Raw genomic sequence first — 23,548 nt, 5'->3', positions numbered from 1 at the left:
ACTCTGAAGAACCAGCAGACGATATTAGTCTGGTTTGCTCACAAAGGTAAACTAAACACGGAAAAAGAGATGTTGGAGAGATTTAACATTAAAATCTCTCCGAACTAAATATTCAGTTGCTGTAGGGAGGATCATGTGAGGGCAGACTTGGAAAAAGAAAAGAGAGGGTTTGTGTGCAAGTGTGCAGGCAGAATACAAACCAAAGGCCCTCGTAAAAAAGCGTGAGTCAGAGCGTGTCCTTCTTTCAGATGGTGAGCCATGCCGCAGCTTTATATATACTAACTTCGCTCAGGGCCCAAGGACATCCAGGGCACAGTCGCCCACTCCTCAGAGTTTCCTGAAACATGCTTATGAAGGCGTCTTTGTAATAGGTGACCCTGACGAAACCCACAATATCTTTCATTTCTTGCATCTGCATCATCAGTGTCGTCAGCATCATCAGTATGACTCTTAATCATCCACGCCACTAGTATTGCTGTCATTCTCATTACCATAATAGCTTTCATATCTTTCATCACGGTCCTCCTCCGCCTCATTATCACCACCACAATCATCATCATCATCATCATCATCATCATCATCATCATCATCCTACTCTAACCCGTCATTGCTCCCTTCCTACCAGCGCCTCTGCTGACCTGTTCCCCTCCCTGTCCTGGGTTTCCTCCCTTCTCACAAGGAACTTGGACTGCATGCTTCTGACAGGACGCACCGTTTGACTCATTAGTCAGGTGTTGTTGAGACAAAACCACATCAGTGCAGCCAGGAAGAGCCAGTCACATCCTGATGAGGAAGATGAGCTGTTCTTCATTGCACAAACAGAAAAGAGCAGGGCGGGGTGTGTGTGTGGGGGGGGGGGGGGGGGGGGGGTGTTAGATTGGATAACAGTGAATGCATGCATTGTTAAGAGTCCTTAGGTGACATTTATATGTGTTCTTCAGGTAAAACTGTCAGGAACAGCAAGAAAAATAAAAAATTCCACGTCCATTCCAGCGGCGCAGCTTCAGGCCCCAAAACAACCGTCAAATAAAGAAGTCATGGAAAGCCGATGGCAAAGGATGGCAGAGAGATCCAACCCACTGTTAACAGAATAAAAGTGCACAGACAAAATAGGTCCCCACTGGGTAATTCTGGTCACATTTGGCATTAATACATTCATTCTATTAGCCGTAAAGGACTTCTTTTTTCACAGAGGGCCACTAAATAGCACTTGTATGGCTCCTATTATTTTTACCTTAACACATTCTCTACATCACTGGCTTCACACTGGCAGGAGCACTTTGCAACTAAAGACACGTGACTGGATCTATTCAAATTCAGCATATTCCAGGAGGCTGGCAGAGGGCATGCATGTGATAAAGACAGAGATAGTCAGTAATGCATCTAGCACATCAAACGACTCTGTGCGTGTCTTACATCAAAGCATGCAACTTTTAGTGGCCATGCATTCTACAACATAAAGAGATGGTGTACAGCACAAAACAAAACAAAGTCAGTCAAAGCAACATCTGTACCCCCCCCTCATTCTTTATGCACCACCCAGAACCAGGGCCAATATGTTGCCAGGAAGGCAGTGGGTTCTGATTATTACTAGAAAACAATCATGAAATCCCCAACGATCTTTGCCAAAGCTTTGGTTAAAGTGCTCTCCAACAGTTTCTGAGCCGTTTCTCTCCATGTTTCTAGGGTTAGCAGGGGTGCTGACAGCAGCAGGGTCTCTGCACCAGATAAATGTTTGGACAGGAGAGGCGCCAGGTTGAAAACAATGGAATCTAACAGGACCATCAAAGGCATCTAGTGAAATCAAAGCCTGACACAGAGAACTTTACTTTCGGTCCATATAGCAGCACAGATAGAGGATTACTGAGTATTACAAACCTGGTCTGCCATCATTGCCAGTGGTAGTTTTATTCATGAGTGTCACAGCGCAAATGGAAACATCAAAGTAACCAAGAAATGTAAGATGTGACACTGAATTGCTGGTGGTGATATATCACAATGAGCTTAAAAAAGGACATCTGGCAAGTCCAAGATATGTGTTGCAAGAGATTTTCACATAGAATTCACTTGAGAGCAGCCTGACCAAACTATGCCAAACTTTGGCCATGTGAGAGCCGCTTTCTTTGACAACTCAATAAAGAGTCAAACAAGTTGGGTGACCTTTGCCCCCCGCCATCTGACAAAGCTAACAAAATCAATCTTGCCGCTGGTGACTAGAAGTAATTTTGTGCCAAGCCATCCATGAACCATTAAGGTTCATTAGTTTCCTCCCCGGCAATTTAAGGGCCACGCTTTCGTACGTGAGGGGCTGAATATCAGGAGGAGGACGCACATCCACTCCCCTCATCTATGTCTCTGACTTTTCCAGAGCGAGGAAACACTCAGGCATACATCACCTACTTTTTCGTGTTTATTGTTTTACCTCTGTCTTCTATTCCATATTGGGAGTAATCAGTTGCAGGGGGGAGTCTATTTTCCACATCACATTGCCCCACTGGTTATCAATGGAACCTTTCAGAAAGGACCTTTCCTCCAATGATTGAAACATCATTTCCTGCTCGTCTAGCACACTGGGGCTATTGAGATGTGCCCCCTGTAACTCTCTCACTATGGCTCCTTCATATTTACTAGTGACCCAGAGACCACTGGTCCAATATACATATGGTATCAGCTTGCAGCGGGCAGAAGGCACAAGAGGCATAAATCCACACAAACATTTTCTCAGCATGGAATAGTCAATGTGAGCGACATAGTGAAGGGTTTTTACTGCAACTCCTGCTCCGTTTTAAAATAAATAGAGCCCAGAAGAGAGAAGTTGAAACCTTAAACATGAGAGTAAAGCGTCTGAGCCAAGTCAAGAAAACAGAAAGAAAGACCTCTTCCATACACAACTATATTTAAAGAACCCACCAATCAGACCAGCCTGCACCAGAGAATCCAGTGGCGACCCACTGTAAAGCATGGTACATTAGTTTGACTTCCCTGTGGATTTCTTCTTTGTAGTATAAAAAAGGCCTGTCAGCTCCCTGACGTTTTGAGGGTAAGGCCGAGAGGAGATGAGCAAGAGGAAGAGGGGAGAAAGAAGCAGGGGTGGAGATAAAGAGAAAGTGGAGAGGGAGAGAGAGATGAGGTGCTTTGCTGCATTTCCACTAGGCTAAAGGATACAAACCATGTCTCCCCTGCTCCCCGACCAATTACTAACACACACATTGATTCATCGAGGCGACGAGGTGTGGAGAACACGGGCATAGACACGGCGGTAGTGAACAGTTGAGAGGCTTGCACATTAATCTATACAAAACAATGCTGCAAGTTCACAGGGTTGACATGTTCAAAATACATCAGCGCCAATGGAATTAGGGTTTTGATACAAAAACACACCCCGCTAGGAGCAAGCAGGCGAGTACATGAGTAATGGAAGTTTACCTGTAGGTCAAAGAATTTGCTGTATCTTCTGTAGATGATGTGGGAGGTGTTGTCAGAGTAGGTGACATTGATGAGATATACCTGCCAAGACAAGAAAGGCATAGTTAAAACTTGCACCACAGCTTACTTCCATTCCAACCAACCCCAAAATATTCCACAATGAACGAATCCTCACATTGGGAAGCTGCAACGGGCAAATGTTTGTCAGTTTTCCTTGACAAAGTAGGAATGCTCAATCGAACAATCTGTCACTCTAGTTATCTCTTCAGCATTGGTTGAAACAACACATGCCAATTCATTGATTGTAATGGTACACACATGTGCATGCAATACCAACAACCTCGCAAGTAACATGCTCACACAGCTCAAAACCAATTCCCCTAACAAGAACGTTCAGTGATACACACTCATAAATCTGTCTGTGGTTGATAGTTCAGAGTAGAAGGTGACGTCATCCCTCCTTTGTCAGCACACTGACCTGCTGGCCTGTACCCTTAGCTGCAGCCCTGAGAGGCCTGATAAGATAGAGTCCATGTATCCGTCAAGAGGAGGTAAGTGATGCAGCCATCATCTCTAATCTAATGAAACATGGATAACCAAGGTAATAGATCCAGAGGCCACGATGTTTTCATCTGAGACGTAAAGAGCTGGTGGAATCTCTAAACCGCTGATACAGAGATGTTCAGAAACGTGTCTGTTTGTGATATTTGTCAAGTGAATAAGTTGTTACATAACATTAGGCTACAGCTTTTGAATGGAAAATTACAGTTACCAATTTATTGGGTATCGAATACAACATTTTAAAGCCCATAATGTTCTCATACTGTCCCCGTCATGGGTTTAAATTCAACAACAACACAACTACAACAGGTCTTCGACGTCTAATTAGGTCTGCTGCCATTGCCTTCCAAAACAAACCCATGCAAGTGTTTTCTGATGTGGCGCCCCCTGTGGTTGGCAGCAAGCATTGTTTGTCAGTGCCTTCCAAACTTCATATGAGCGTTTTCTAATCTACGGCTTGTAAGGTTAAGTCCTGGTTAAGTCCAGGCTGTGAAAACGGGGGAAGGTTGGAGAATGGTGCTGATCATGGAGCAAAGAAGAACTACATGGTTAGAGTTACAATTGTTAGAGTTATTGAAGCAGTGGAACATGGAGCTATTTCCACCTTTGCTTCTGAAACATAACGCATGAGCAGAGGAATTTGTTTAGGTATTGCATTCAGGCAATTGCACAGAAGCTACTCTTTCTGGTGACAACACACTCAGTTTACAATAGAGTTAAATGAACATGGATGAATGCCATGAATGCTTTTAACACTATAAAATCCTGACTTTTATTTTGAACACAGAGGAAAAGGCAATAATACTGACATATGTTTGGCTTTTTTCCATTGTTATTGCCAAATCACAAGAGCCTACACAAAAAGCATTTGTGGTGTTTCCGTATATATTGTACCTACTAAGTGCTTCAAAGCTGTGTACTCAACATACAGCTAAAATAACCATTATAAAGTGATTTGCAATATAACAAGATGTTGTCATCCAGCCAAAGCATTCCAGCTAAGTGGCCCAAACACAGCACAAATAGAAATCACTGAGCATCAAGCCTCTTTGAACACAGGGACGATCGACTTTGCCTCATGTATAGCATTCAGATTAAATGAAGGGAACTGTTTCCCTGGTGAGCCATTCCTGCTCCTTATTCCAGAAGGCTTCATCTTCCTGACTGATCTTACACTGTCACTCCAACCCTCTATACCTGCCAAGGGTCTCCAGAGCAGCGCCCAGTTGAATGAGGTCGAGAGAAAGACCCTGATGCTGACGTACGAAGGGCAGCAGCTTGAAACAAAAGAGATTCCGTGAGCCAAGGGTTAAAAGGCCTCGTTGCTGCTGGAAGGGGCTCAGCTGCTGCTGGCAAGGAGCCATCGCAGTATGTTCACTCCCATGCAAACACAGCTACTGGCATCCAGAAGCTGTGTCTGTCACACTACACTGACAAACTTGTTCTTAGCACGGTAGGGTGTCACCACAGCGATTAGCTTTGGCATTATTGCTATGAAAATGTGCTCCCTGGGGCTCTGTCGAGTTGCAAAATCAAAAAAAGTCAAAAACTGGCTTACGCTGCCACAGTCAGCAGTGTTTCCAAGTGTCTTTGTGACTTTTGTAGCATAACAAAGACTTGTGATTACAGCAAAAAGATCTTTTTTACCGCTCATTAACAAAGCATCTTTTAAAGAAAAGGGTGTACATTTCAGAAAACTGAGAGGCCACACATGGAAAACTGAGATAACTGGTGGCTGAGGTGTCCTCACATCATGTACGGTTTCATCCTAGCCTTTAAAGCTTTCTGTAAAGACTTGACTTCACTCGCACAAATACCCAAATATCATAATGCTGGTAGTGCATACCAGTCAGCACTGACAGGGAGTTATCTAAATGATGAGATATGCCTCAGAGTGAATGGGGGGGCTGCCCCAGCACAGTTTGTTTACATGTATGGTAGAAATGTCTGGCACTGAGTGTGTGTTACAGGCTTACCAGTCCTGGAGCTTTAAAAGACCCATAATGAAATATGAGAGTATAGTAGTGTTACTCTGTGGATAAATGTGCCATCAGTCAGTTTTTGAGCGAGTTTTTATCCAGCTGGTCAAAGTTATTACTTATTTAGCGAAATATCTCAACATGATAGGCACTGATTGTTCACAGACCATGTATCCTTGTGACTTTTCCTTTTGCACCATCATGAGGTTGTCATCCGTGAAATGTCTCAAGGACTACAAGATGGATCGCATTGAAATTTGGTACAGAGATTCATGTCCAACACCGGATGAAGTGTAACCCATTCATTTTCCATTTAGCACCACCATCAGCTCTAAAATTTTCCTTGTTTAATAAATACCTGCAAAACTAATGACATTTCCATCAGCCTCAGCTGTACTTCATAACACACTAACAAGCTACATATTTACATAGATGCATCTGCAATGAACAAATATCAGCTACATATCAGCCTGGTCAGGTTATCGCTTTGGCTCTATTGTAGCTGCACACGAGTCACAAATCTATGTGGAACTTACTCCAATTCTACTATGTGGCTGTGTGTGTGTGTGTGTGTGTGTGTGTGTGTGTGTGTGTGTGTGTGTGCCCTATAAACTCCTCTGACCTCAATGGTATGCCAAAGTATCGCCCTCCCATCATGCCTCTGGGTCACTTAATTTGACTCAGAGGCAAATCCGTGCTGAGCTGAGGTATAAGATAGGAGCCAGGCTGGAAGATGTGGACTCAGTGAAAAGATCCAAACCCCAGAAGCAGATGGGTATGTGATGGCAGCCACAGTGGAAAACACAACCAACAACCATCCATGGTCTGCCCATGCCCAAAATATCAAGCTTAAACCTAATGCCCCCCCAGTCCCAAAAATAGACTCTATTCACTCAGCTCAGCCAGTAAATTATAACAGTCTGGGCTGCAGCCTCTCAAGATAAATGAAACATATAGCGGTAAACATCTTGTGATTTGCCCATAATGGAATCTGATTATTCCATTTTGCATATTCTATGGGAGCTGCTTTTTATTTATCTTCTCGTGAGAGATGGGACACATTAATGCAACAACTAAAATAAGCCGACATGGGCTGACTCACAGCTCAAGTACATCCAGTCGTGAGTGCAAAGTACTGCCAAACTGTCATAATCAAGCATTTGTAGAACAAAAAGGTCCCCCTATTTAGTATTTACTAAGACAATGCAATAAACACTTTATAAGACACTGTAATGTACTTGTGCACAGCAACAAGGACATTTTAAGTGTTTCTTCAATGAACCTTATGGCTTCTCCTATGAATACATATTTTATATTACAGTTGTCCATCATTATTTGTCCATTCATACAGCAGCCTCCATTTATAGACACAGAGGAGTTATAGTGGCTGACAGACAATAATTACCACTTATATCCGCACACACCTGCATTATAATAAATCATTATCATTAACCATTTCTTATATGTTTATATGATTTGTATGAATGCTAAAGAGGGGGGATAAAAGCAAAGTGAACACCAATATAAGAATGACTCACTCAAATAATCAACCAGTGATATAATTCCGTATTCATGATATCCACATTCAGACAAATTCTGATATTTCCAAGCATAACAACTCCACTAACAACAAGTCTCTAATCTATCTTCCATGTTCTTGTGGGGATTTTAGAACCACAGAAATCAAGATAAAAAGTCAAGCATTATCTTGTGACTGCTGCAAGACATTCTTGCACAGCAGGCAAGTCTGAACCAAAAAGGCATTGCTGCAATTCCAAAAAAGAAGGCTGAAACTGGGGCTAGGAGGCGGCATAAAAGCTCACGTGGAGAGGCATGATCTTCATGATCTCTTGATTTCCAACACTCTGTGCTGTTAATAACCACGCCTACACTTGGAAACAGGAAGGTGTTGGAAGCTAAAATGGGTATCGAGGGATTGGGAAACAATGAGGAGGCTGAACCATAACTCACTGTCGATGACTGTCAAGGGCCCAACGTGAGTAAGCTTGAGCAGACGTACTACTGTTTAGTACAGAGCTGCTACTGACAAAAGCAATTCTAACATTCAATGAAAAAAAACAAGTCTTTTCTTAATCTCAGATTCTTCAGCCGTCATGTGTCAATATTCCATTTCTGAAATGTCATCTTTTTTTCAAAGTAATCTAAAAACTGTCTCATACACAAGGAAAACACAAAGCAGGGAAAAAAACTAAACAACTCAAAGAAGGCTTTGGGGGCTTGAATGTCCCAGATAGCAAGAAAAAAGACTGTTATTCCCACAGAGGAAGGGGGACTTGGAAACAAAAGTTTTATTCATGCTCAGAAGCAAAGACAGAAACATGAATTCTAACGACAGAACAAATTGGACCTCTGATTATTTCATCATGTTCGTCTGAAACAACTATGAATATTCATGTCAAGTTTACAGCTTACTTTTCTCCCCCTCTGACTCTCTAATGACACCAACATTAACATAATCTGATGACCATGGGAAATGGCATAGATAGTATATGGATAGAGGAAATAACTTACAGTTTCAGAGGAAAGCCAGGACCCGGTCTCACAGCCTTCAAGTGAAGAAGGCGAGAGAAGCGGAGTGCTTGGTGGGGTAGAGAATGTGGGCCTAGCCACTAAATGCAGTGAACCCCGCCTAAACTACTATATTTAAAGTAACTTATAAAGCAGACACACATCATACTTCCAGACCATGAAAGCGCAAATGATCTGACTACAAAAAGTCAGGTTGGAAAAATTCTCTGTGCACAAGAGTGAAGTCTTTCCACATGGAACCACAAGTGGCCTAAATATACTCACTTGTCTAATACATTCAGTTATTCTTCCAGTTTAGCTGGAGAGGTTAACAACTGAGAGTACAGCCAAACAAATTCTTATAAGCCATTTCTCAGCAAAGCCAACAAAAATGTCAAAAGAGTGGAATAAACTGTTGGGCAATTCCATTCATAAGCTTTGGTAGGGGGTCTTTGGAAACCCCCCACAGACAGAGTTTTTGTATCCACTGCCAAAACAGTGCCCTTTACTAACCACACACCAGGCTGACGCCTCCACTTTCCTTAACTGTGCTCACTTCCACTTAGAAATGGACCAGTCACGCCTTCTGTGCCTTTGTGGTGGCCACAGGAAGCGTCGGTCAGGGCGTGCTGAGGAAAAATGCCTGGCAGGTACATCCTGTGCACCTTTGATGGCTTATTGATGCCATTTCAACTTGTTCACAAAAGAACAATCCTAAAGAGATTTCATAACAGTTCATATTCCAACAAAGTTAAAAGACCCGTGTAATCACACGAAATCACGCTATGAGCACTTTAATATGAGACTTTCAAAGAAACTGGAGACCTCCAAATAATATTACATGATAACCAGTGGGAAACCAAGATGAACTACGTAGCTGTCATGGGTTTGTCACTACGAGCAACACCGATCACATTACAGATCAGGCATTTGGCTGAATGTTAGTCTCAAGATTTGGATCAGAGCAGCTGGAACAGGCTTAAAACATAACCTCTGAAACTCTCCACCAATTCTATACATCAAGATCAGCTCAGCACAGTTCACCCCATGGGAACAGTTGGATAACGTCTTTGTGGCTCTTGTCCAGTCTGAGAAGATGACCCCCCCCCCCCCCCCCCCCCGGTGATGTCATCAGGTTTTCTTGGTTTGGCCACAGATTTAGAACATGAAATCTTTACAGCTACAAAAACAGCATGTGGAGTTTAAAAGACACGAGCAGGTATAGGATGAAAGAATTCATGAAAAGAAGCTATCAAGTTGCATTATGGGAATTGTAGGACCTGGTGATTTTGGAGCTAGACCCATACTGGGGACCAACAGCCAGTGTATTTCGTACTTTCATCAATGTTTTAGTACGATTTAACTATTGCTGTTTCTGGTGGTCAAATCATTAATATTATATAGATCAAACACTCCGATTGAATTATCCTTGAGTGCTTTGGTAGAAAAAGAATATCTTACCACGCTAATCAAGCCGGTCTGATTCTAATAACTTTTTAGCCAATTTCCCTGACTATCTAGTAATCTTGTGAGGACAACTCTGTCTCTTTTTTTTCTTTACATTTCTTCTTCCTTGTCTGCGTCTCGGTCTTTCTCCACCTCACACAAAAACACACATTAGACCGGACTGAAAGGGCCCAACAACACACCCAGCGATGTTAAGAATGATCCGTTTAGGTCATTTTCCCACGAAAAACAAAACCAGAGTGAGCGAGCGAGTGAGCGCAGTGAGGCCACACATGATGCCCACACATGCTCTGTCTTTCCACAGAGCATCGCCATTTCTGGATGATGTAATCAGAAAGTCAGGCTGTTGAGAAGAACGGCAAGGGAGGGCTCGAAGCAACACAACGTGTGCTTACACCCCGAACGCAGACACAAGAGTGGAAGAGGCGTCGTGTATTTAAGACTTCCGTGTGACACGAATAAAACGTTCCGCATTCACAAACAACATCTGGTATTGAACACATGAAAACAACCCCCAGCAAGCGAGGTGAGGTCCCGGTAATGACACGGCGAGGATGACAACATCCACCGCTTTTGTCAACCACTCGTGTCGGCGCATGCAACACAGATACATGCTTGTCAGGATCAGTGTCACAGTTAGGGCTCTGCAAACTGAGCGAAAGAATTACTAACAGACGTCAGCAAAGCCCCTGACTCACCCTCTTCTCTTTCACACACACACACACAAAGCCCTCGAGCACTTCCAGCTAGTCGTCAAACTCTCCCAAAACAATGGTCAGCTCAGTCCAAAAGAAAAAAAGTCGGCCTCATAAACCTTCCCGCCGCCCCCCCCCCCAAGCATGTGCCTCTCTGTTAGGGGTGAGCATCTGAAAACAGGGACCTTTCTCACCAAGATATCACTCTGCGTTTGATAGGCCAATAAATATTTGAGTGGGGAACAGCTCTCTGAAGAGACGTTTTATGTTGCCAAATAACAACACCGTCTTCCAGGCTGGGCCTTTGCAACTGCACAGGAGTCTCTCCAAAATGAAATGTTATGGGACTGGGACTTGTAGGGGAAACAGAAGCTTAAAGTAAACATGGCCAACCTAGTTCTCTCTTTTATCACCTCCTCCTGCAAACACACAAACACAAACACACACACACGGCTGATAGGAGGAGAGTGTGTGTGTGTTTGATGCGTGTTTGCGACTCAGCGGTCCGGCTTTCCCTACGGTCAGACGAGCTCTTCCCTCCGACAAGGCCCCGAGTCCCTTTCCCCCCCTCCGTTCACAAGATAAGCATTTCCAGCTGCTTTCACAAACATTACAAATGAGATTCAATGGGTGCCACAGATTGTGTCTTTCTCTCGTTTTCTCTCCCTCCCTCCCTCCCTCCCTCCCTCTTCTCCTCTTTTTTCTTCTCACAGTGACTAGCATTGTCCCATGAGACAGGAGAGCTAGGGAAACTAGGCCAGAACTGGAAACTGGTCCGTTGAGACAGAAGAACCCAAAACACAGTTGCAGCTCAGCTCAGCCGGGCTCTGAGAAGCTCCTGCTCCACTTTGGCTGTACGTGTATTAAAGCCTGGCTGCCTATAGAGATGCACTGATTTGGGGAGCTCGTGTTACACCACTAAACAACTCTGTGGAAGCAATAACCGTGCATTAAGATTCTTTCAAAACATATGACTGCATACGAGCAGCAGACCATTAATCCACTGCCTCTCAACACAGGAGAGTTCTGCCTGTGAATTTATTAATCACATTAGCCCGCAAAGCACAATTATTTGTTTTTAATGTGGGTTTTTAGGGAAAAGTCTGACAATGAGAAGATCAGCACCATTCTTACAAACCAGACCGACAAGATACAACGAGTTAGTCGGTGCCCTTTAGAGCTGCTGATACTACCTGTTTGGCCCCGTGTCTGATTTAAATTTTAATTAATCTCTAAAGACCTGGCGTACACATGCGTGGACATCACATTTTGGGTTATATCACCATAGTAGTTAATTCTGCTTAGCTGGGGCCGTATGGACATGTGTGTGGGCAAAATTGTTGATATTTCATATTGTTTTTTGCACCGTGATTTTCAAAACATGTTCAAAATATGTTTTGTATGTGTTATAAATACATGCAAAAGCACAGTCAGGAAAAGAAACTGCTATGTTCAGGGTGGAAATAGAGAGTTTTGCACAAAGGTGACTTTATAGTTTATTGGGTTTTTTGAGTTTTTCCTTCCCGAAGAAGGAGGGTCATAAAGGGCAGGTGATGCCTCGGACTGATCCATCAGACTGATCCATTGGCCTCATCGACTGCTGGACTCTTTATTAGATTGTTTGTTCACTTACACTTACATTTCAGTGAACTTTGTAAAGCACTATGATACACTCTGTTGTGATATTGGGCTATACAAATAAAATTGAATTGAATTGAATTGAATTGAATTGAATTATTGTGTTTTCTGGAAATTAAGACCGATTGTCCACATATGTGGACATAATGTTTCTCTAAAACTACACCATGTAAAAAGATGATGCTTAGGTTTTATACTTATCAGGGTCCAATAAGCCCAAATAGCAAGGAGAAATAAAAAATGCATATCAAACAAGAGCTCGGGTCTTAAGAGGTTAAGACAGTGAAACATATCAGTAATTAATGTGTATTCATTCATTTGCCAAAAATGTATTAATTATTATGCAGCAGCGGGAAGATGGGTGTCACTTTTTTCAAACCGGAGGTGCTGAAACATGATATTTAAAGCCTTCAACGCTCCAACAACGTCCTGGTTACTGCGGATAATCCTCTGAACACGCAATCTTCATAGGGACTATTTCTTTGGTAGAAAGTAGTTCCAAAGAAAGCTCTCTAGTCTGTGGATTATGAAAGAAAACCAGGATTGTTTGTGGAAAGAGATGCACGATATTATTAGTATTACATTTATTTGGCAGAAGCTTTTGTCCAAAGCAACGTACAAGAAGCGTATTCCACCTACATAGCATTAAAGATTGGTGTGTGCTGTTAAGCTTTTTCATAACTGATGCAAGATGGCCGTCTCTGACATCAGCGTTCTTGCGTTTTCATGCATGAGGCCGTGCTGTCGAAGTGACCGACCATGACACCAGATGTTGGCCAGGTTAGCGTCATTCATCTGAGGCACTTGTTTAATGGTATTTATCATGATATCAATTCATGTGTCTGTAGCATTGTACTAGTTACTAATGTGTGTGTGTGTGTGTGTGTGTGTGTGTGTGTGTGTGTGTGTGTGTGTGTGTGTGTGTGTGTGTGTGTGTGTCTCATTGGGATGTTGTGTATGTGCTATTTGTTATTTGATCTCTTTTGCAAAAAAAAAAGATTGTGATCCTGATATTTAGTGAATAAAACTGAACTACCCTTTAGGCACTTCTGACCAGGCTCTTATTATTATTATTAGTTTAAACAGGTCGTTTACAAGTCACTTACCAACCAGGTCAAGTGGACGTCCTCCACAGGCCCCATGTTTAGTTTTATTTTCTGTGCAATAATTCACATCCCATTCCACCTCACCCTGTTGTTGTTGGTTTTTTTGTAATTATTGTGTATATAGTTGTTTCCTCTGTATATATTATATTATTGCTATCTAATTTTCTATTTCTTTTAACTGTGTGCTGTTGTTTGTCCCCTTTGAGCTGCTGTAACAGCAAACTTTCCCCACTGAGGGACCAATAAACGATATCTAATCTAATGTTTAGTCTGTCGTCGTTTGAATCCACAGATTTGTTGGGGAACCTGCCCCACTGAAGCACAATATTAACTGAGGTCCCTGGGGCACATTTTGCACCATTACCTAATCTTGAAGCCATGTCGACATCTAGTTTTAAGACCATTATTATTTCGTGTTGATATCGTTCTTACATGGGGCATAAATGAGTTTGTGTTTAATCAAGTAAACACAAACCTGGGGGCAGGTAGCACTCCAGTATGCCAGGACTGGTTGGATGCAAGAGCTCCAGGCAAACTATAATTAAAGTGCCATGTGGAGTCTGCTGCGTGTGCTGCGCTTGATGGGTACTTGAAGGCAACAGAGTACATACACAATACCTAGAGAATGGGAGGAAAGGGGAGGGGAGGGGGGGGGGGGCTGTCAGTTGGGACCCGTAGCTAATTTTTTGTCCCGAGGCTCCGTGTGGTGATGCTTCAACAGTGTAAGAATTTAGTTTCACCTAAAAATATATACAGAAACATATATATACACACACACAAGCACAGTACGGTGTTTAGCACGACATTATCTACAGAAATATCTGGACGCTTCAGGTGCAGTATGTGTGATAAACGGACACATATGGAGAGAGCCCTCTGAATTCCCCCTTTCAAAGGAGAACAAGTGTGCTAATTGTGTCCACATACAGTATCGTTAGGCATGAGGGTCTGCAGGGCTGTAATTGCATACGAGCAAGTCATTTATTATGACTTGTTTATGAGCTGGAAATAGGATCTAACCGGGGCCACGAAGCGCACTGCCCCAACACAGACTCTCGCTTATAACAAGTGTGGTATTGATGAAGAAGGCCACAGGAGGCGAGGAGCAGGGTGGTAATAATAATCACGGAAGCCTGTTGTGAGGAGAATAAAGTGACCTATACGTTCTTACAACGTGATTAATGACACCAGACTAAAGTCAAAACAAGGGTGCACTGAAGGGTTATCAGGTACAGTTGGTACAGTTTGGCAGCTCTCAAGCCAGAACGGCTACTGAAGGCAGATTGTGATCAGATTATTTTGTCAGCTGGTTACAAATGAGAACTTAGATGTTCATGACAAGACCGTGTCGTGAGGGCTCATCTTGATTTTAGGCATGAAAAGACAAGTCAAAATATTTTTTCTGCAGCTTTTGTCCGTCTGAGACACGTCCTGACGCCAGGGACTGAGAGGGTCTGGCAGCGAAGATGACAGAAATCATTTTGGATTGTGTTTTGCTGTGATTTAAGCCTGGGGGACCGTCTGCGTAGTCCTGTTTGAATTCCTCATAATAAATACAATACTGAAGCACTGCCAGGCTGAGGGTGACCTGGCTGCAGAAGTTTTGCCTCTACCTGAATGAGCTGAGTGAAAAACACAGGTTTAAGCTGGCATTCCATGAACTGGATCATTTGGTGGGATGAACATGTTACACATGCAACACATGAACTACACGCTCTCACTGACAGAAGCTGCAGCAGGACCAGGTCCCAGTGCTGGTGGTGGACTTGTAGCAGATCTGTGGTGGTGATGAACTGCTGCCTGCTCAGCCAATAATGCCTCTAGATTCTGGTGCGTTATTTACGAGCAGGTATGTTGCTGAGCAGGAGTGGCACACCGGGTTTTAGCTGAGCTGTGGGCTCCACGTAGCAGCTAGGCTACATTTGGTGGACTAAATGCTGCGTTTAGGTGTCATGCTGTGGCTGTGAACAGGCCAGAGAGAGGCTCGGCACATCCGAACTGGCCGCGGTGGGAAATAAGGTGACATGGAGGAGGCAAGCAGGAAAACTCACGTAGTGTTTAGAGGGATTGCGCCTCTTCTCCACGTCCACGACTTTGACGTCCAGCACAGTCCGAAACTGCATCTTGACCCTGCAAAGGCTATGCATTAAAAGCGACGGGCAAGGCTCCGGATAAGCGATCTTGTATCAAATCTCAAGCTTCATCGCCGTGTCACCGAACAGCTGAGCGGTCCGTGAGGAGATCACGCCGTCCCTCCTGACGCAGCGAGCGTCGATCTGATTAGAAACTTATCAATAGTCCATCTGAGCCCGCGCCGATCTCTGTCGGTGAGCACACACACACACACACACACACACAGCCGAATGTCCGAGCAGATCCGAGCAGAGCCTCACGTTGCCTGCAGCCGCACGGGGGCTGGCCGGTGGGGGGCGGATGAAGTCGGTCACCTTAAAAATAGAAAAAAAGTAAAGCGAGTTCCTTTGTGTCTGCCGCGATGCCTGCTGAAGGGGGCGTCCGCATACCTGGGGGGTCACAGGCTGGCTCAGCGAGACAGGGAGCCGGCAGACCCAGCGCCCGACGCCTCCTGCCTCCCGGTGAATGTAAGGACCGGGGTGGGATGGGCTTCACGCGCCGCGCGTCCACGGGCCGATTTGGAATAAAGCACCCAAGACAAAGATAAGGACTCGGCTGAGCCCCCCCTCCACAGGAAGCGTGCTGGTGTGTGAGATGATGATGAAGACGACAGACAGCGCAGTCTTCATTGCACTCATTCATCTGTCTTCCTCCGGGGCCCCGCAACTTTTCCTGCTGAGATCATCCGTCAGCGGTGTCGGGCCTGAACGCGTGTTACTCACTGACATGTCCCCCCCCCACACAGCCGTCCTGCTCCTCACACAGAGGCCATGCTCAGTTTGTTAACACTCTCCAGGCTCGGAGATCTGAGCAGCTTTCTGGCCGGAGACACGAGCGACTGGAAGTATGGACACAGATGTTCCACAGGCGACCAATCAGCGGCGGCCTGCTCCTCATGAAGGAGCCAATTACCGACCGAACAGTGCCCCCCTGCGCACGCGGCCTGTCCCTCTCCTCCAGCTCGCAGCATCCACAGGCTGAGCTGCTTTAAAGGGGCTCAGAGCACCGCCCGGACCGGACCGGACCGCTATCACCTTTAGAATAACTCCTGAAGACGTTCTGTTACTCTAATTACTTTACTAGAGCCATGAGCCCAGGGCTGCAGTTCTAACTGGGTAAGTGCCCCCCGGGCCCCGGGACTCCAGGGGCCCCCGAAAGCATCAGGTTTAATGTGTGTCAACTGCTTTGTGGTGATGTAATTAAATGTGCATGTGAGACTATGTAAGGTTGGATTACCAACCAGGCAAAGTGAGCAACTGCCCCCAGGGCCCCAGATCCTCAGGGGCCCCAAAGGCCCAGGGTGTACTGTGAGGCAATTCATTTGTGGCTGTTTAATTAATTGATTAAAATAAAATATAAATAACAAGGGCTTCCAACATTTGTGTTTAAAGGGCCACTCCGCCAATGTAACAAGAAATGTGCTGTACTGCACCAGGCCCGGTCAGGACCGGTCAGGACCTCAGCCTGAGCAGGAGGCATCATTGTAATCTCATGAGAAGACGACATGTTGCACAGAGCTGGTAACAATAACCATTATTTCACATAAATATACTTACATGTTTGTCTTGTGTAGTTCTGTTATAGTTTATGGGTGGATAAAGGGCCAAGGGGTGTCTGCCATGCATACTTTTAGAGAAAAGCTTTACACATTGGACATACTGTCAGAGCAATGGGGCCTAAAGGAGACCCAGGAGCTCATTTGTGCCCCACATCTCCCAGCAGGTTAATATGTAAATGCACGAGCCTTACGTTTGTCCGTCATTTATTGTGGATTCATTCAGTAATTTCTACTATCATAAAACAACAATGGAGTGCACAGTGGGACTTAAAGTTTCCCTGATGTCCATTTTCTTAGGCACGGCTTTCCAATAAATTTGGATTAAACTTAATATTTGACCATAGCACACTAACGTGCAGTTGTAACTTAAAGCACAACAAATATGGAGTTCAACTGAAGAGCTACACTTGATGATGATGAACAAAGGAATGCAAATGGCATGATTTACTTCAGTGCATCGGATGCTCACATTTTGGAGCCAACACGCCACGTCACACACAGTATACACAGTGATGCTGGGCCGCCGACCCCACTGTGCTCCAGTCAAAACACAGTGTAGTGGCTGTCGCTGGTGCTGACGATGTCACTGTCGCACTCGAGCGACTGGAGGACCAGCTCCAGCGCTGCTTTGCTCACATTGAGGCTGTAGCGCTGCCTGACTGCAGACAGGATGTGCAGGATGTGGCAGCCCTTCGCTGCATCTACGGCCACAGGGGGAAACAAGTGTCAGCGGACACGCGAGGCTAGGAAAACCAAGGTTACGTGGGAAAATAACACTCTCATTTGATCTTTGACAAGTAGCTAAACAAAAGCCCTCAGTCCTGATTAGTTCAGCTGACTGAGACTTACCAATATATTCAACACACTGCTGCAAAGGACATTTTGTCACAGAGTCGAACTAAAAAACTACAGCGGGTCAACATGGACTAAAAGTTCAGGTCTACTCACACTTCTCTCTTTTCGAGTCCTCCCTGATAATGTCTTTGACGGCCATGAGCAGATCTTTGTCCTGCGCGGTCACCTGAGGGGGGAAAACAGCGCGGAACAGACACGTGTCCATAATAAATCCAGGCAATAATCACCTACTGATGTGGGAAGAATTGAACAAATCCTCCGTTGTTTCTCACATAATAGACTTCATCCTGGGATTTGACCTTGCGGTACACAACACCCTCGTCCTGTAAAATTTGCAGGGCTTCCTTCAGAAGTTGGCGCAGCTGCTGGCACACAGACGGACCCGCCACGGGCTCCTCAACAGCAACAGAGAAGCATGATAACACAACAGTACTGAAATGACTCCTGCTTTTGTTGGCTTTTATTTCAGTTTTAGACATCCAAGTAATTCTCTGTTATCAAATTGCACTGCTGTGTGGAAATACATCAGTGTTATGTTAAGATCTAGTTTTGTGGGAATACGGACAACCCAAATGTGCCAGGTAGTTGAACTTTTATTGCTAGCAGCTTTAAAATAGTAATAAATAATAATGAATAATTTACCCCCACAAATCTTCAAAGGAAAAGCCTCCCGCATTATTCTTGTGGCGTACCTGGTCTGCTGAAGCTGTTTGAGGCTGGCTGGACATCAGAGGTTGCAGGAGGTCCTGAACATCATAGGGTCTGAACCTGGTCACCGACTTCTGCTTTAAGAAATCCTTGATGATATTCGTTGCTTTGCTGAGGGAACTAATGGCTGAGTCACTGGAAGACAAAGATTCTGGCCTTAACACCATGCACGCTAAATGCTAAAATCTGTAGAAATGATTGAGCTTGAGAAATTCATCACCAGGCTCGGCTGTGACAGCTTGTTACTATTACTTCCTCATTTCATAACTTACTTAGGAGGCATTCCATTTGGTTGTTGCTTTCTTCCTGTTTCTGCACATGGAAATTAGAGCCTGCCTTCAGTGTTGTTCCATGTTAAGATAAAAACCGCGAGGGTACTTCGCTGCAATGTATTTAGGGGGTATGCCTTTGTGCATGTTTTACTACATCTTCATGTAGAAACAAACACAGTGAGATTTTAACGCAATTTAAACGCGTTAAAACATTTTCCACTGTTGCCCATAAAGTTGGAATCAAATGTTTTTTACCTTTTCTTGTGAAATGATTGTGACAGTGTGATTTATTCTTGATAAATAAAGTGTAGATCTTCTCTACTTTATTGATCAAACTCTTCCAAACATATCATAAACCACAATGAACCTTTGCAAACTGTGGATTCAGGCTTTAACTAAATCCCACTCCGCGCCCCCATCACCTGATGTCACACTATGTATGTATATGTAACTTTGGTTGAGCCGGTTATGCTTTACCGCACATCATTATACACCACCAACTATGGGTCTTCAGCTATCTATAAGAGGAAGTTAGCTCGGTATTCTCAGTACGGACGTCATGGCAGAGAAGAAGAGACCAAAGAGGACGTTGACAGAGGAAGCTTAGAGGAGAAAAAGAGCGGCACAGTATGCATTGACGACATTGGTGTAAATGTGACTGGTACTTTAGAACTGTAGGAGCACTCATTTGCAAAAAAAACACCACTTCTTGCACAGTGTTGCTGTAATCGGCTACACCTGACTGTTTCTTTATATGTACCAAGCGAGCCGATGTAATGAAGCTGACTCGTGTCAGCTCTCTGCACGAGCAGCATTTTCTCCTCGATTCTGCACATGCCTTTTCTTTTGCTGAATTTCTGGAAATTCCAAGTTCAAGTTTGGGTGGAAACCTGAATACAGTGTTGTAATCTACTGTTGCGGTACGTGGATGGATGTTTTTACCTTGTTGCGCTAGGCTGCAGCTCGAGCAGTTTGTCATAGCACTGTCTGTAGAGCTGAGGAACCTCCATCATCCACGCTATCTGGACCGCCATCACTGGGTCGTTCACTTTATCTGGGAACACACACGGACACAGATACACACATGATGAATGTGCAAAGGGTACAGATGGCAAGTACACTCAAATAAAAAAAAAAATGTGTTGTGTGTGAATGTGCGTGTGTGAAAGAGAAAGAGAGACACGTGTAGGACACCATAAAACGAGGCTGCAGAGCTCGGGTAAAGACTGTCCTCTGCACTGCAGGTGTGTGGGGGTAAGAGGTGCTGTGAGCTAATGTATCTTCTTGTTTGAGCAGTTGTACTTTCTGATATACCATCACTTAAATCTTGATATTCTTGGACAATTGTTGTCTTATTCTAATATTGGAAAAATGTGGCTGGTTGGTAAATTATTGAAGGTGGAAGGTGACTTTGGATGTCAAACAGCATGTGCGGGACATGTGAGGACAGTCTTCTGCGCTCACAGTAGACAGATGCTGAGATTTCTCTCTGTTGCCTCGACGTCTTCACCGGTCCTCTGACTCGGAGCAGCTCTCCGATCTCCAGGTGGCAGCGACTGTTCTGGGCCTGTCTCAGCTTCTCCAGCTCAGCAACCAGGTTGAAGCCTCCCTGAGCACCACCACTGTGTTTTCCCTCTGCTGGAGATGACAAATTAATAAATGGCATATATCTATATATATATCTATATATATATATATATATATATATAATAATGAATTTGTAAGGCACCCCTGAAAATGGATAAAGTAATCCATAAAAAGGCTAGAATTTAAAAATCAATACTTTTATGAACACTGAATCAAATGCCTATGTGTAAGTATTAACCCTTTATCGGCCAAGGGACCATATTTGGTAACTTAAGTGGGAGTTCAAAATGCCCCCCCAGAACTACAAGATTTCTCCAAGACAATCAGGCTACATGACAGACCGGCAAGAAACCATCAGTAATGGTCTAGGGTTGAAATTTTTAATTTCTAAGTATTTCAATGATTGCCCTATAAAGGGTTAAGTGAAATGGGTCACTTGTAGTGATGAAAGAACAGAGAATACCCACCTAGTATTGTACCACTCTGCCTGCCCAGTGCAAAATGTAATAGACAAAATTAGAGACTAGCAACATAGCAAGCAAAATACCCAAAATATTTTTTATCATGAGTTGGTTGAGACCAAAACATAGCTAAAAGGAGAGTGACTATTGGACTTTGTGTCGCTGCTGGATGAGTAAATATTAACACATCTCCCATAACATCTTTATATAATGACAATGAGTCCACTGTTGTGTTTCCAGAGTGTTATACTGCCTACAACTGGCAAAAAAAATGTTGCAGCTTTAATTGACAGGCTGAAACAGAGGGAATAAAAATGATCCCACAGTAGTTAATAGAAGCAATCAGGTTTTTACTGATTTTGTCTTGGTGTACGGGAAAAAAAAAAACCGCACCAACAAAATCACAAACATTTTAAATGGTGCTAATCCGATCATGTAAAAGCAGAAAGATTACAAGTCTTAAAAGGTCCAAATGGCAACTATGGGACAATTTTGAGCATCCCTCCCACACAATGTGGCTCACTCCAACATCTTGCTTTAAGCTAAAGTACACTAAATGACAAGATCAGGACTTCCAAATGACTTCAGGAGGATGGCTCATCGTACTAGTCAAAGTTATTGGGGAGACAGAGCATTCCAGGGTCCATGGGCCTTTTGAGCTGTAGGTTAAAGGTAACCTGTGGAGTTTTTCCACCACTAGTAACACTACGGAGCAATATTTTGAAGAGTGGGTCCACACCTTGTTTGTAGCCAATGCCTACTGACACTCACAAATGGAGGCTTGTACAGCACACAATGCCATTGTTGAAGGTCATGGCGTGCAAAGACACGTGACAAAGTGCCAGCAAAAAAGGCAAGACGACCGCTCTGCTAGCCAATGAACACGTGGATGTAAACGAAACAGATTTCAAAGCACGTACAGTACATGAAGAAAAATCAGCTTTCAAATGCTTTGTGAGAATAGAAACGCGTTTGACAGATTTGTTCGGCCTGAGGAATACGCACTACTACGCGCTCACTGTAAATAGAACTTCCAAAGGGTAGCATTAAGGCAGAAACTATACGGAAATAAAACTACATTTAGTGACACTGACAATATGCCTGTTTTTCATCTACATGACAGATTGAGCTAGGAGGAAACCATGGGGCAAATAAATGCTATTTCATATGTAATAATATGGCTGAAGAGTATCAATTAAATAGTGCTGTGTGTTCATTTATTTGTCATTTCACAACGCAGGGTTGCACAACTAAGCGCAAGTTGTAGTCCCATCACGCCACACATGAAAAACAATTTCAAATCATTTGTCCTCAATAGGTTAGTTTGCAGTGCTTTGACAAACCCAATCTTCTACAACGATGTTAACATTGAGACTCACGATGCAGACTCACCTTTAGTCGGACGCCCCTCTTCTTTCAGCAGGTCATTTTTCCAGCATAGGCAGTTTATAACGCCAGTACCGTCATCCACTGCGAACACAGGTCAGATGCTCAAAATCAGACAAGGTTTGGGAAGTCAGCGCCATGTTACATGTTTACATACATCAGAAGAGGGTGTTTGTCAGTTTGCCAAATGTAAAAACTGGGGCTGTGTCACAGGTGGAGACTTCCTCTGTGTTTTAGCCCTCGTGCGTGACATGCAACACGAATCACTGCTGTGCTGACACTGCCAGAGCAGGCCCCAAAGTGACCCCCAAAGACAGCACACAGTTAGGATATTGCTATAATAGTTAATGCATTATTTATTAGATTCATTTTATTACAACAATACACGACTGATACGTGCAAACACACTCAGTGCATGTGCAAGTGTTGACTGAAATGTCAACACAGAAAAGAAAAGAAAGAATCACCTCCATAGCAGAAGAAGTCCTCCCTTTCTCTCTTGTAAACAACTGTCCCAAGTACATCCACTTTGTAGATTGGATGTGAGTTATAGAAGTAAATGCCTGTGAGAGATGGGTGGATAGAGAACAACAATCACGACCTTGATGAGTTAAAAGTTGGCTCTGCACTTACAAAAGTAATTAGCTGTCGTGCAGACATCACATTTAGAGTAATGGCGTTAGTTTAGAAGTTGGTAATGTGTTAATAATGTTCCGTCAGCTGATCAGTCAGCCCTGTAACGTTACTCGTGGAGGCTCCCATGTAGTTAAAGACCGAGGCTACAGTGAGTAAATGACACATGTTGTGTTTCCACAGGTGTTGCTACCTGGCACCTGTATGGACTCTGTCATCTGCAGGATGTCTCTGACATACAGCCTGGCGAAGGCAGAAAAGATCGGGTCCAGACCCCACAACATCGATGGGGGCTCTTCCGCTGGATCCATCGTAGCTGCCTGCATTTCATCATGAATGCAAAAAGCAGATAATTGACCGCTTTGTCGTGTTTCCTTTCCCTTTGGATGAGGAGTCTCCGGCAATAAAGTAAGCTAGCAGCAGAGGCGCGTCATGAGGAAGTAAACACAGGTCACATGACGCGCTGTTAAAAGTGCTAAAAAGGTTTTTGTTTTGGCCGTGGCACAGTAATATCCACGTACAGCGGGTCAAAAAAGGTCAAAACTGCAGAACAG

General features: G+C 43.9%; 2 protein-coding genes across 5 annotated transcripts in view; both read right to left on the bottom strand.

Moving 5' to 3' along the window:
• sh3pxd2aa (SH3 and PX domains 2Aa) overlaps positions 1 to 15,550 on the bottom strand; it is a 94,236-nt gene extending 78,686 nt beyond the window's left edge. Inside the window, exons 1-2 of the mRNA XM_070855927.1 lie at positions 15,453 to 15,550; positions 3,427 to 3,507 (exon numbers count right to left, since the gene is read on the bottom strand). Coding sequence (XP_070712028.1) covers positions 3,427 to 3,507; positions 15,453 to 15,548 — 177 coding nt within the window. The 5' untranslated portion in view covers positions 15,549 to 15,550. The remainder of the gene's footprint in view (positions 1 to 3,426; positions 3,508 to 15,452) is intronic.
• Positions 15,551 to 17,279: 1,729 nt separating this feature from the next.
• On the bottom strand, positions 17,280 to 23,476 carry stn1 (STN1 subunit of CST complex). Of its 4 annotated transcripts, none has more exons than XM_070827856.1 (9): positions 23,188 to 23,476; positions 22,829 to 22,924; positions 22,368 to 22,445; positions 20,392 to 20,565; positions 19,870 to 19,981; positions 18,640 to 18,790; positions 18,220 to 18,342; positions 18,041 to 18,113; positions 17,280 to 17,793 (listed from the first exon to the last, which is right to left on the bottom strand). In XM_070827856.1, exons 1-9 carry the CDS (start codon positions 23,318 to 23,320, stop codon positions 17,636 to 17,638), a joined length of 1,098 nt encoding a protein of 365 aa, XP_070683957.1. In that variant the 5' UTR covers positions 23,321 to 23,476; the 3' UTR covers positions 17,280 to 17,635. The 4 variants fall into 4 exon arrangements, with proteins under 4 accessions (XP_070683957.1, XP_070683958.1, XP_070683959.1 ...); XM_070827857.1 differs by having other exon boundaries at positions 18,220 to 18,339; XM_070827858.1 differs by having other exon boundaries at positions 20,392 to 20,562.
• Between the last annotated feature and the right edge of the window lie 72 nt (positions 23,477 to 23,548).

The sequence above is a fragment of the Pempheris klunzingeri genome, chromosome 3, assembly GCF_042242105.1.
Source record: "Pempheris klunzingeri isolate RE-2024b chromosome 3, fPemKlu1.hap1, whole genome shotgun sequence".
In the NCBI taxonomy this organism is placed as follows: Eukaryota; Metazoa; Chordata; class Actinopteri; order Acropomatiformes; family Pempheridae; genus Pempheris; species Pempheris klunzingeri.
This window is presented reverse-complemented; position numbering and strand designations above follow the sequence as displayed.